This window comes from Podarcis liolepis (genome assembly GCF_965112155.1).
Source record: "Podarcis liolepis genome assembly, chromosome: 2".
Lineage (NCBI taxonomy): Eukaryota > Metazoa > Chordata > Lepidosauria > Squamata > Lacertidae > Podarcis > Podarcis liolepis.
In genome coordinates this window covers 74768827-74781316 of record NC_139555.1, presented here as the reverse complement: position 1 = coordinate 74781316, position 12490 = coordinate 74768827, and the positions used below count along the sequence as shown (strand labels likewise).

At 41.0% G+C, this 12490-nt stretch overlaps 1 protein-coding gene and 1 long non-coding RNA gene across 5 annotated transcripts in view; both read right to left on the bottom strand.

The window, feature by feature from the left end:
• POC1A (POC1 centriolar protein A) overlaps positions 1 to 12180 on the bottom strand; it is a 37119-nt gene extending 24939 nt beyond the window's left edge. The window contains exons 1-7 of one of the 4 annotated variants that reach the window (XM_083488892.1): positions 11725 to 12180; positions 7966 to 8050; positions 6925 to 7829; positions 5880 to 6059; positions 3909 to 4016; positions 1656 to 1771; positions 331 to 464 (exon numbers count right to left, since the gene is read on the bottom strand). In XM_083488892.1, the coding sequence (XP_083345018.1) occupies positions 331 to 464; positions 1656 to 1771; positions 3909 to 4016; positions 5880 to 6059; positions 6925 to 7154 (768 nt within the window). In that variant the 5' untranslated portion in view covers positions 7155 to 7829; positions 7966 to 8050; positions 11725 to 12180. The remainder of the gene's footprint in view (positions 1 to 330; positions 465 to 1655; positions 1772 to 3908; positions 4017 to 5879; positions 6060 to 6924; positions 7830 to 7965; positions 8051 to 11724) is intronic. The other 3 variants (XM_083488890.1, XM_083488893.1, XM_083488891.1) reach the window with 3 other exon arrangements.
• On the bottom strand, positions 2562 to 3856 carry LOC310700065. Its single transcript, XR_014522389.1, has 2 exons — positions 3714 to 3856; positions 2562 to 3597 (listed from the first exon to the last, which is right to left on the bottom strand). It is a non-coding gene; the product is annotated as an uncharacterized lncRNA (long non-coding RNA).
• Positions 12181 to 12490: the final 310 nt, after the last annotated feature.

The following is a 12490-nucleotide window of genomic DNA, read 5'->3' as shown; positions in this document are numbered from 1 at the left end:
CTTTTCTGTACTGCCAAGCAAGCATCGGTTGAAATGTACTCCATGAAATGGAGTTTCAGACTCTTTGGAAGCCAAAGAGAAGGAGAAAAGAGCAGACAAAGAAATAGAATTCTCAGTGAACGACTCAAAGCAAAGGCAGAAACATAAGAGAGGAAACCCAAAAAGACTTTTGAGACAACTGCACTCCTGCCTTTGAGAGGAGAGGGGAGGCAAATCTACTTGAGTCCATTATAATATCACAGGAGAAGGTGTAGTGTACACAAACATGCGTGTGGAGCTTTGAAAGGTCTACAGTAATAAACGTCTCATGTCTAAAGAGGTTCTCCTCACCTGGTGGCCATGAAGTGTATACAGCAGTCTCCCCTCTAGTAAATCCAGTATTTTTAGAGTTGAATCGTTGGAAGCAGTAATGAGGTAGTTTCCAGAGGAGTGAAAAGACAGGCAGTTCACTGAAGCACTGTGAACTAAGAAAGAAAGAAAGAAAGAAAGAAAGAAAGAAAGAAAGAAAGAAAGAAAGGGAGACAGCACAAGTTACCAATACAGTTTGACATTAAAAAATACAAACTGAAAAAGAAAGGTGGATAAGGTCCATACATCAATACAAAAAATGGCTGAAAGGCATTTCCCCCCCTGCTTATGATTTTCATCTTATATCAATGTAAGTTTTCAAGGACCTTCAGAAAAATGTAGTCCTATGAAAACTGGCACTGCCTCAGAAGTTCAAGGTCTGCCATAACTGCAAGTTAAAACACATACACACCTTTTTTCCTCCAAATTTTGATTTTTAACAAAATAAACACATTAGTCCCAGTTGTAGCAATAAGCAATTCTACAAAGAGTTGCTACAAGATTTTCTGACCACTACACCCGTCTTGAGCCCCTCTGGTTAGCTGCACTGATGTCAGATAGGGCGTGGGAAGCCATGAGAGGGCAACTGAGTAGTAAGGGAGAGTTGTGGAGACAGACATCAGACCTGGAAATCCAAAGTTCATCAGCATCATCTATTAAATTAAACAGTATGTATGGCCCAGGTACCATAAGCAAAGTGTAATTCAGAAGACCATGGCATGTGAAATATCTTTGGATTAACAGCAACCTAAACCAGCTTCTGTATATTTGAAAAAGAAGAGAGAAACTGGAGTCTTCAATCCAATTTGTTTATGAAGACGAATTCCCTACAACTGCAGTAACATTTTATTATGAATAATAAGCTTTATACACAGAATACCTTATTGAAACAAAAATGTCATTCCTGAAGTTTAACTAAAAACTAGCACTCTCTCTGTATAACGGTGTGATCACATTTTATTTATTTTCTTTAACTTTGGTACTGTACATTTTAGAAAAATTATCTTCTTTTAAACCAAGTGTGGGGAAGCTTTGGTCCTCCAGATGTCGCTGAACTACAACTCACATCAGCCTGAGCAAACATGGTCAATGGCTAAGGATGATGGGAACTGTAGTACAGCAACAGCTGGAGGGTCAAGCTTCCCCATGCCTGTCCTAAGCCAATGGTTCTAATTCAAAATTCTGCATGCAGCTCTTTCTGATGTTGGAAGCTATGATGGCAAAACTACCTTTTTTGTTTAACTTATCCACTTCAAGAATCAAGCTACAAGTTTAGCAATGAAGACTTCTGACAGCGCATTGCTTACCTTGGTAATGCTGCAGAAGCCTATTCATCCTAACATCCCATACTTTCACTGTGTTGTCTGTGCCAGCTGCAGCAATACATGTACCACTAGGGTGGAAGTCCACATGAGGCACAAAGCTGCGAAAAGATGGGAAGACAAGATCAAATCTCTCTTCTATTTTGGAGGAAGAAAAAAACATTTTCAACTAAGCAAGTAGCGAAAAATACTAGCTCCTCACAAGTTGTTCTTACAAAACATTGTGCAACCTCATAGTAAGTTTCCCCTAAAGTGTGTAAGATGGATATTAAATGTTTTTATCAGCCAGTTTTTGCTGTCCCACATGGTAAAGTCACCATGAGACTTTGCTCAGCCCATTGTATTGACTATTTCACTGCAACACTGGCTCTCTGTGCAGCAAAGAAAGCCACAGAAGGGTGAACTGCACTATCTTTCCCATGGTTTGGGGTTAGAGAAACTTCCATTAGGACGCTTATCTCTTTGGATGTGATTATAAGGAGCCCTACAGAACACTACTCACTCCAGAGAGGTCTTGTCCTCTCTGCACAAAACTACTGAAAGCTGTAACATACAATCTCACAGGTAACACAATATTCTCTTAATTTAGAGCCTTTAATGATGTTATATAACATTAATAAATAAAATTAGCCTAATGTGTTGAAATCAGTGGATTATGAAATTACCGATTCCTGCTAAAATACTGAGGACTTAAAAAATGGAACAACATTCAGTCTCCTATAGTCTCCTGAAACATCTGAGCTGTCAGACATAGAAAAATGAACAGGAATAATTGAAAGCTGAGAACTGCTGAGACCATTAATGGTGCAACTATTTTGACTATTAATGTTGTCAATAAATGAATTTGATAGCTTATTGAAATTTGCATCTTCACGTTACGTTAGGTAGAACTTTGTTTTTGGGTTTGTTTTGTTGTCAGATTTTTAAAACAGACATTAAAAAAAAGAGCAACATCACCCCAAAGATTACATATTCCTTTCTCCAATTAAGGTCCAGATGCAAGTGACTGCTGAGCCCTTGGCTGACAATCATTATTTATTATATTTTGCCCCAGTCTTCCACCGGGGGACTCAAGGTTACACTTCTCCCCACTTATCCTGCTTTACCTTAACCAACAACCCTGTGAGATGAAGTAGGCTGCCTGAAAGACAGTGAAAGGCCCATGGTCACCCAAATAACTTCAGGGCTGAGAAGGAATCACAAAAAACCTTGCATTGCCACAGAAGAGCCTAAAAAAGAGAAGTACAGCCGTACCTCGGAAGTTGAACGGAATCTGTTCCAGAAGTCCATTCGACTTCCAAAACGTCTGTAAACCAAAGCGCAGCTTCTAATTGGCTGCAGGAAGTTCCTGCAGCCAATCGGAAGCCACAGAAGCCCTGTCAGATGTTTGGGTGCCAAAGAACATTTGCAAACCAGAACACTCACTTCCAGGTTTGTAGCGCCCGGGAGCCAAAACGTCCGAGTACCAAGGTACAACAGTATCTGCTATTCCCCAGTACCCTAGGAAAGCTAGAACACTAAGACAAGTTCATGCATGACCCACTCAAATCCAACACCCTCTGTGGTAAGTCCTCAAGTCCCCCATCGGGGACAAAAGTGAGCCTTATCCCAAATCCCAGGTGGGAGTGACTTTCATTGTTTTATTTCTACGTATTCCATATTATATTATGTTGTTAGCCACTTGGGGCTCAAGGAAAGGTGTGATAGAAATGTTTGAGATAAATAGGAGCTGTCCTAAAGGGCATGGCTGAGCCAAGCGAAAACAACGTCCAGAACACAGAAACGTTTTAAGCATAGACTACAAATAATATTTATGGCACTAGTCTTCAACAAGACTCCTTCACAATATATTGTGGGTACATTCAAATGGGCACGGTCACCATGTAAAACCAACATTGTTTTTAAAGAAACTGTGACAACTTTAGCACTACTGTGACTCAGGCTTAAAACTCATATAATAAATGCTTGCGAGTCTACAAAAAAACTCACCAACCTATGCACAAATGCAATTGTTATTATCTGGCTTCTATCTGGCTTCTAAGCTTAGTGTGGTGTAAAACGGTGTATTAAAATTTTAGAGAATGTGACCAAATTACAGAGAATGTTCACAGAATGAAACATACAGCACATAAGGAGATACAGTGCGTTCTTGTACATCAATATAGCAAAGCTCTAATCGAGGTTCCACAAGCTGAAGGCCAGTCCCCTGAAGCCCCAAGGAATTGCACCAATACTTGCCCACCATGTTCACAGAAAGAATGTATGCATTCTCTGCTTGTTTTATCCCAAAGTTTGACAGTTTTGTCATCACTGGATGATACTATCAATCTTCCGTCAGGAGAAAACCTAAAATAAATACATTCATTAAAGCAAGATTAGGAGCAATATAAGCTAGATCTGGATTGTCCTCAGTGACAACAAGATCATTATTTCAAAAGTCAATGGCTAAGAGACACTTGTGCTAAGCAAAGAGGGTGTTATTTAACTAAGTTTTACTCAAAATAGACTTACCTTTGTCATGTTCATTAATTGCAATGGGTCTACTCTGAGTTAAAACGTAGGTAAATACCACCCATAGGCCTTTTTCAAGGACTCTTCTGATTGTAATTTGTTTTAACCAATTGTAATGTTTACTTATAGTTGGTAAATTGCCCTGGGACTGAAAAATGATGGGCAGGTAAGAAATTCAATAAATAATAAACACTGCTATTGATTAACTCTTAGGAGTTTCCTCTTTGACAATCTATCTCAACAAGATTCCATCAACTATGCATATAGTCAGAACAATGGACTTTTCCATACACGGACAATCCTTTTGAGATATTACAGTAACCAACAAAAACCACAGCATTAAAATGTAAGCTTTTCTATTAAACAATCCTATTGGATCAGTAATTAATGAAATACTGTACAGGTAAGTCTTATTTTTCCTTACAATTATTTCCCCTTTTCCCCTCTTTTTGTTATCTAAAATTTAAGCCTCTTTGGAAGGCTTAATTATTAGAAACCATTTTAAAGAACAGTGGTCATAGTAGACTTATTGAAAACACGTGGAGAAACTGATGGAGAAGATCAGAAACCAAGAAGACCAAGTATTTGTTAGAGATTGGAGTAAATCCGTAGTTTATCTAAAAAACCACAGTAAGCAGTTAAAATCATTGGTAGCGTTGTAATGAAATTTGTAACATGAAACTGATTATGATAAACTAGGGATACACAATAGTTGGAAAAATTACAATATGCAAGAATTTATTTATTTTTTAAATTTAAGAACCCATGGGAGGGAGGGGAGGAAACTGGAAGGTTCATGCAACCTTGTAATTGGATATATGTGAGAGATAATACAGTATGTATAAAACTGTGAAAAAATAGTAAAAATTTATTACAAAAAAAGAAAGAAACCAAAGCACTTATTGAAATCTATGGATTTCAGAAAGTGCACTCAGTAGAATGACTTAGAGAATGCTGCTTGGTTATATACAACTGACTGCTTCTTCTAACAATGACAGTTCCCTTCCAACAAGACAGGAATTAGTTGGAAACACAACTAAAGCTCTGAAAGGTGGCTAACACCTAAAGTATATTGATAGCCAGGTTAAAAGATGAGTGGGTTTATAAGTGAGTTAAGCAGAATTTCAGATCTTCCTACAGTTGTGTTCTTTTGCTATACAAACTGGTTTTATGATATACCGTATTTTTCGCCCTGTAGGACGCACTTTTTCCTCTCCAAAAATGAAGGGGAAATGTGTGTGCGTCCTATGGGGCGAATGCAGGCTTTCGCTGAAGCCTGGAGAGCGAGAGGCATTGGTGCGCACCGACCCCTCTCACTCTCCAGGCTTCAGGGAGGTCCCGTCGGGCGCGCGAGGCTTGGGGCGGCAGCCTGCATCCCAAAGCACGGGGTGTCCTCCGGAGGATGCCCCGTGCTTCGGGAAGGTGTCCGCAAGCCTCCCCTGCCCGGCGGGAGGTCCTGCCGGGCTCGCAAGGCTTGCAGGCAGCAACCTGTTCTGGGGGCTGGGGTCGGGGGAAGCTCGGGCTTCCCCCGCGCCAGCCCCGCACCTGGGGGGGGGGAAATAATTTTATTTATTTATTCCCCCCCCAAAAAAAAAACCCTAGGTGCGTCCTATGGGGCGGTGCGTCCTATTGGGCGAAAAATACAGTATATATCACAATAAGGTCAACAAAAAAAGGGGGGGAGAGAGTTTTACTTACTTCGCACAGCGAACCCAGTTTATGTGCTGACTTAATGAAAATAAGAATTTTTGTCTGTGGACAGCCCAAACTTTAACTGTTTTGTCATCAGAGGCTGTAACCAATGATTGGCCATCATTAGAAAAGTGAACACTTCTGACGGTTCCTGTATGAGCCTTGAAGGTCGTCGATTCTCCCTTGCTAAGTTTAGGGGGGAAAGCACAAAAGATTAACATACTACATTCCACACAGTATGAAGCTTATGCACATTTGCCTACTGGCTTCTAATATATATATTTACATTAGGAGAAAGCTGTTGGTTTAAGCCTCTGGAGCATACCAAACACAGGAAGAAAACTGTTTTACTTAAATCTAGTTACTGGAATGGCTCCTAACGCAGACAGTCTGCGTTTGTATCTTTTACGCAGAACTAAAAAAAAAAATGTTTAAAGTAGTAAACGTCAAACAGACTCGTTCCAATGATGCAATTTAAAGAAAAATTATGTAAGAACGTCACATCATAGGTCTTGCTGCAAAAAGGAGAAAGACGTCTAAACATGAGGGGCATACTATGAGTTTGAGAAACTTTTCAAGAGTAATTCACATTTAATTATACACATACATCATTCCGCCTTGAACTTTTTTGCACAAATAAGTGACGAGCTACAAGCATATTTGTGTATTCTTGTATATGATTCTGCTGCTTACATGAAAGTACAGAACATCAAGCTAGGAAAGGTCAAAGCCAGGGTTTAAAAAAGAAAAAAGGCATTGATTCTAAATATATTTCATAAAATCTATACACCACTTGATTGTAAAAAACCCGAAATGTGTGTGAAACATAGGAACTGCCTTGTAGCAAGTCAGACCGCCCATCCATTTGGCTCAATATTGTCTACAATGACTGGCAGTGGCTCTCCAGAATTGCAAACACAAATATGCCCACGGACAGTCAGTGAAATGCTGAGTAAGATCAGCAAATCGTCTGGTTCTGTACAAGCAGCTTCCTATGTTCCTAATAAGAGAAATAACACACATACAAAGTGCTCAGATAGCATATACTTACACACTTGGAACCCACAAGCGAACTGTTTTGTCTCTAGAACCTGAAGCGATCAGATGGCCGGATGGTGAAAAATGCACACTCAGGACTGCATCTTTGTGACCCACAAAGCGGTAGGCTCTCATTTGAGGTTTCATACTCCAGATCATCAGGCATGAATCCATAGAGCCACTTACTGACAAAAAGAATATACTACCTTTCAAAATTATACTCAAAGGAGAGATCATATACATACATACTTGGCAGGAATTTCAGTCACTAGTTTCAATTTCTCTCTTCCTTTCCTTGAATGAAAGTACAGTGGTACCTTGTTTTGAGTCTGGGATCTGTTCCGGAGCCCCGGAAGCTCAGCGAAAGGGACGCTCGACAAAGAGCCACTCTGCACACACACACAGAGCGGTTTGCGCTTCTGCGCATGTGCGAGTGGCAAACCCAGAAGTAACCCGTTCCGGTACTTCCGGTTTGCTGCAGATGTTCACCGAAATGGACGCTCAACGGGGCGGACATTCGGGAAGGTATTACTGTATTCAGTAATTGAGAGAAATACCTCTTGAAGTATATGCAGTCTCACCTTAAAAACAGGCAAGGAAGGAAACCAAAGAATTACAAGCAACCATTTAGAGAATTTAGTACAAATGTCCTTTATTATCACATCATTTTAGCTGCCTCCAGCAAGCTATTTGTTTTCAAATATTTATATACTATCCAACAAAAAAAAGTTCAAGGGGAATTTCAACTAAAAAATAAGATTATAATATATAAATATAGGTGATTTTTTTAAAAAATTATAATCAAAAACCGAATAAAACTTAACAGATCTGCATGGTTGAACCAGCCTTTCATCTTACGACTCAGTTGCTCTACTGTAAAATCTCAGGTTTGTTGCTACTTTTCTTAATATCTGATAGCTAAAACCAAGGAAGGTACTTTAGTATGCTGTTAAGTCCAAACAGTTTGGGAGAACTGCTAAAAGCAGACTGAATGCTATTTTGTTCTACGAAAGAAAACTATACTAAAGAAAATTCTGCTTAGCTGACAACTTACCTAGCTGTTTATTATTTAGACTGAAATCCACACTCGTTACAGCATCACGGTGCCCTTTGAAATGCCTCTCCAATGTTGGATCTTCCTGCAGGAGGAAAGAAGTCAATACTGGATTAAATTTTTGACGGCTACAGACAGTATTTCTGAAGCAAGAAGCACACTTTATATGTTTCTGGATGCTGCACATCTGCCATAGCAGGCATCGTTTTTATTGTGATTTCTTACTGGTTTAACAGTTTCATTTTCTAATTTGACTCGCCTGCTTGGAACAGGCAACAAGGAGTTCCAAGCAGCTCAGGATGCATGCGAGCAGAGAAGGGACAGACCACTCAGTTCCTCATCGGCCAGCTCACTGCATTTCCGCAATGGCCATAGGGGAAGGCAACTCCTGTCCTCCACAGCCAGTGTAGAAACCAAGTGGGCTGGAACTGGAAGGCAGACAAGGGTTGGCGAGATCCATCTGTTCTCCACTGGTTCACTTGGTAGAAGCCAAGTAAGATAATCCTTTAGGTCAGTGGTTCTCCAAGGGTGTGGCACACCACATTGGTGTGGCAGGAGAAGATGGCAAGTATGGCAGAAAGATGATAATCAAAAAACAATTTAACATTTCAGTGTAGCATAGTATAGTATATTACCAAAATATTTCTTTTTTAAAAATTTAAAAACATTTATTCAAATGTTACAACACATTTTCAATCAATTTATTTCTTTTATTTGCATAATATGGATAGATATCTTTTCAAAATGAGAGCAGGAGTGCCAAGTGATACTGAGGACAAAATCCTAGTTGTGATCCAGAATCGCTGTGCAAAACATCATACTTTCTGGATGTCCAATGATCGTACTATAAAGTAATTGTGTTCTATGTTATAAATCAAGCACTGCTAGTTGTTGTTTCTTTTTGTTTTCAATGCATTTCTTATCAGTAAAAAAGTTAACAACTACAAAACACACAAAGGCAAGGAGAGTAGAGGATAAGGAAGGAATTCATACGGATTTTTTTTTATTTCACAAAAATGCTGGAGCCATGTTCTTAAATGTAAGCATTTAAATACTGTACCATTTTGCATTCTCTGTGGGAAGTGCAATACCGGCAGAGACAAATGCCAAGCACCAAACTCACACATGTATATTCTGTACACTGAGCTTTGCAGTATACCTCTCTTCCTGGGATTCTTTTCTTCAGAATCCAGTTTAGGATGCACAAGGCCACTTTAAGCTACAGAGCTCTGCCCAAGGATTATTCTTTAATACTCTGATTAGATACTCTCAACATTCAACACACAAATACTTCTTTGGAAGGATCAGTGCAGGGCTGTATATAAACTATTATTCCAAAGAAGCAGAGTTCAGAATTCAGCTTCCTAATAAAGTCCGTACTCAATTTTTTAAAAAATTCTATCGCTTGTGACTGTGAAGATATATTTGTCTGTGTGTTATCAATTCCTGCTAAAACTGCAGAAGCCAGGTTTCTTGCATTTGTTTAGCAGTTTCAAATTGCAAATTGGTTTAACTTGAATACTCCAGCTCATCCTGTTACATAAACTGGATGTTCTTGTGTAAAATTTAATTTTACTAAACACCATACACATAAACCTGGGATAATTTTTGGGAAGAAAGCTATCCAAAATGGATTTTAATATAAAAAAGATGAAATAGCCTTTAGCCTACAAAAGTCAACACCATCTATTGAGTTTGTTAGTCCTTAAGGTGCCCATGACAACAGTTTGATCCTGCTGAATCAGACCAAATGTCTGGATCAGACCAAACCTCTAGTCCAGTATCCTGTTCTCACACTGGCCAACCAGATGACTATGGGAAGCCCACAAACAGGACATGAGGGCAACTGCACCTCTCTGATCATGATCCCCAGCAGCTGGTATTCAAAGGCATACTGTACTGCCTCTGAAACAGACATCATGGCAAGTAGCCACTGAGATAGCCTTATCCTCCATAAATTTGTCTAATCCTCTTTTAAAGGCATCAAGTTGTGGCCATCACTAAATCTTGTGATAACTTTTTATAGAACAGTTCTAAGAATTACAGTTTATATAACGTGAACACTGATATACAGTGTACATGCAACATGCATATTTTCAGCCACAGGTGTACACACCTGTCTCTTTAAAATGTATTGTGAGTAGCAGCTATTACATCACAACCCTAAGTACATTTCCTTGGAAACTCTCCTAGAATCAATGGAGGCTTAGGGAGCTTCCAGATCGTCGCTATTTGGAGTGGGGCTCAAATCCAGCAACAGGCAAACTGAGGATCATTTGGAGCTCTCATGCAACAAATCCATTTTCTCCCCACAAATCAGACTTTTTTTGCTGTAAGGAAATTGACAGGAAAGTCACTGGAAAGTGTGGAAGTCATGTGCTTGATGCAGCGCTGTCTAACACCCACAAACACAAATCAGAACGAATGCTTGTTAAATAACCTTCCTGCAAACTTTGTGCAAACAGATCAGAATGAATTCCTAGAAGCAACATTATTTCTAAGCAGTGGGGTTTTTTCCTAGAAAAATCAGTACCGGTACTCACCATGAAGTTGTTATAGTAAGTGCTACACTTTTCAACAACAAAAAAGAAGTGCCAGTACTGCATACCCCTGAATTCCCCCTGGAAAAAAAGCACTGCTTCTAAGTAACAATAAGGGGATTGTGGTATTTGATCTAAAAACGTTTTTAGGTTTTTTGTTTTTTTACAGCACCACTAAAATGATATAGAAACAGCAATGCTCAAGAATGCCTATCTCTACACGTTGTTTTTCAGGTAGTTAGTTCCTGCAAGTCAGGCAAAACAATCCCGACAAAACCCACTCAGGGGAACAATGTGAAAAACAGTACAACCTAAAATTGCAAAGAAGCAAAAATGGGCAGGGTTAGCCTTAGGAAGTGATTAGAATCATCCCAAATTTGACAAACTGTGACAACACATCCGGACCCATAGCCTTCCCCACCCCCGCCGGTGTCTTTATTCATTACAATGATGCCTGGCAGACATTCAGGTGATGCTTTTCCCAGAAGAGGGATTCTGCAAAGCCGAAATGGTCCCTGACTTACTCTCTTGTAGCTGTTATTTAACGGGGCGGGCAGAGACAGGTGGCAGGACTTCCTAGACCCAGAAGGGCAAACAGCTCTTCCTGCACCAAGCACAATCCAACCGACTTCAAGCCCAAAGTGCCATTTTTAAGCGTGTTACAGACAGGAGCTTTTAACATTGCGCCGAAACAACGTACTTCGCTCTCAAACCCTATTTTCTCCCCCCCCCCCATATATTTATGAGAAGGAAATGCTGGCTCCTCTCTTTGTGACTTCTTAGACAGCCCCAATAGAGCCATGGTTTCACAGGGGGGCAAATTGATTTTTAAGGGGGGCAATTCGAGAATGAGTTATGAACAGATAATGGCCTTTTAGGCTTCCTCCATGTGAATAGGAGTTCACTTTTTGAATACTGTAATAAGCATTATATGTCGGGGGGCTTTAGGATTTTAGAGATGCTTAGGTGGGGCCTGGCCAAAAAAAGTTTGGGAACCACTGCTATCGAGAAACGTGTGATCCTGGTTGCCCACCACCACCTCTTTTTGTCTGCTAACAGGGCGCCGCGGCTCTGCAAACTTGTGTCGACAGAGCAGCCGTGGTCTCCATAGCCCTCCCTGCTCCGAGGGGCCTCCCTCTTCCCGCCGCCTCGAAGCCCCGCTTGCCAGGCTGCCCGACCCTCCTCGGCCCCGCAGCCCCGCTCCACCCCGGCCCCTTACCAAGCAGGCGAACGCCATGGCGCTGCGGGAGCCGGAGCCGAAGTGGAACCGACGAGCCGCCGCTGCTGTTCGCCGCCGGAGCGATTCAGTTTGCCCGCTCCTCGGGCCGCCTTAGTAACGGCGTCGTGCGCTTAAAGGGGAGGCGGGGCAGCGAGCGGGAAAGTGTCCGCCGACTGGAAAGCGGCGTCCTTTGAATGGAGGAAGCGGCGCCTGGTTTTCAAATCGAAGGGGGCGGGGAGCTCACGCTGCACGAGAGACGCTCTCGGCGCCAGAATGTGGCATGCAGGGGTCTCGAATGAATGGATGGATGAATATAACTACTCAGGAATAAGCCTCGTTGAGTTCAGTGGTGCAAAAGTTAAGAGTGTCTTACTCTTGCTTGGGAGATCAGGGTTCATAATCCCAACTCAGCCGTGAAGCTCGCTAGGTGACCTTGGCCCACGCACTCCCTGTCCGCCTTCACCTACAGTGCCGGATTTATGTACAGTATAAACTAAACAAGTTATAGTTTAGGGCCCCACTCTCTTGGGGCCCCCCAAAAAATTAAAGGGAAAAAACCCCTGGATGTACATTTCCAAAATATAAGATAAAAAATAAAATAAAAACTACATCCAGCAACAGTGGCAAATGGCTTTAGATACCTATTAGGTCCATAAATTGCCATAGAGCATATATTCAACACAAAAGACAGCGACAATTTGTTGTTGACAAGGGACAGCTGGATGTATAAAGGGCCCCATTACCTTCAGTAGCTTAGGGCCTCATC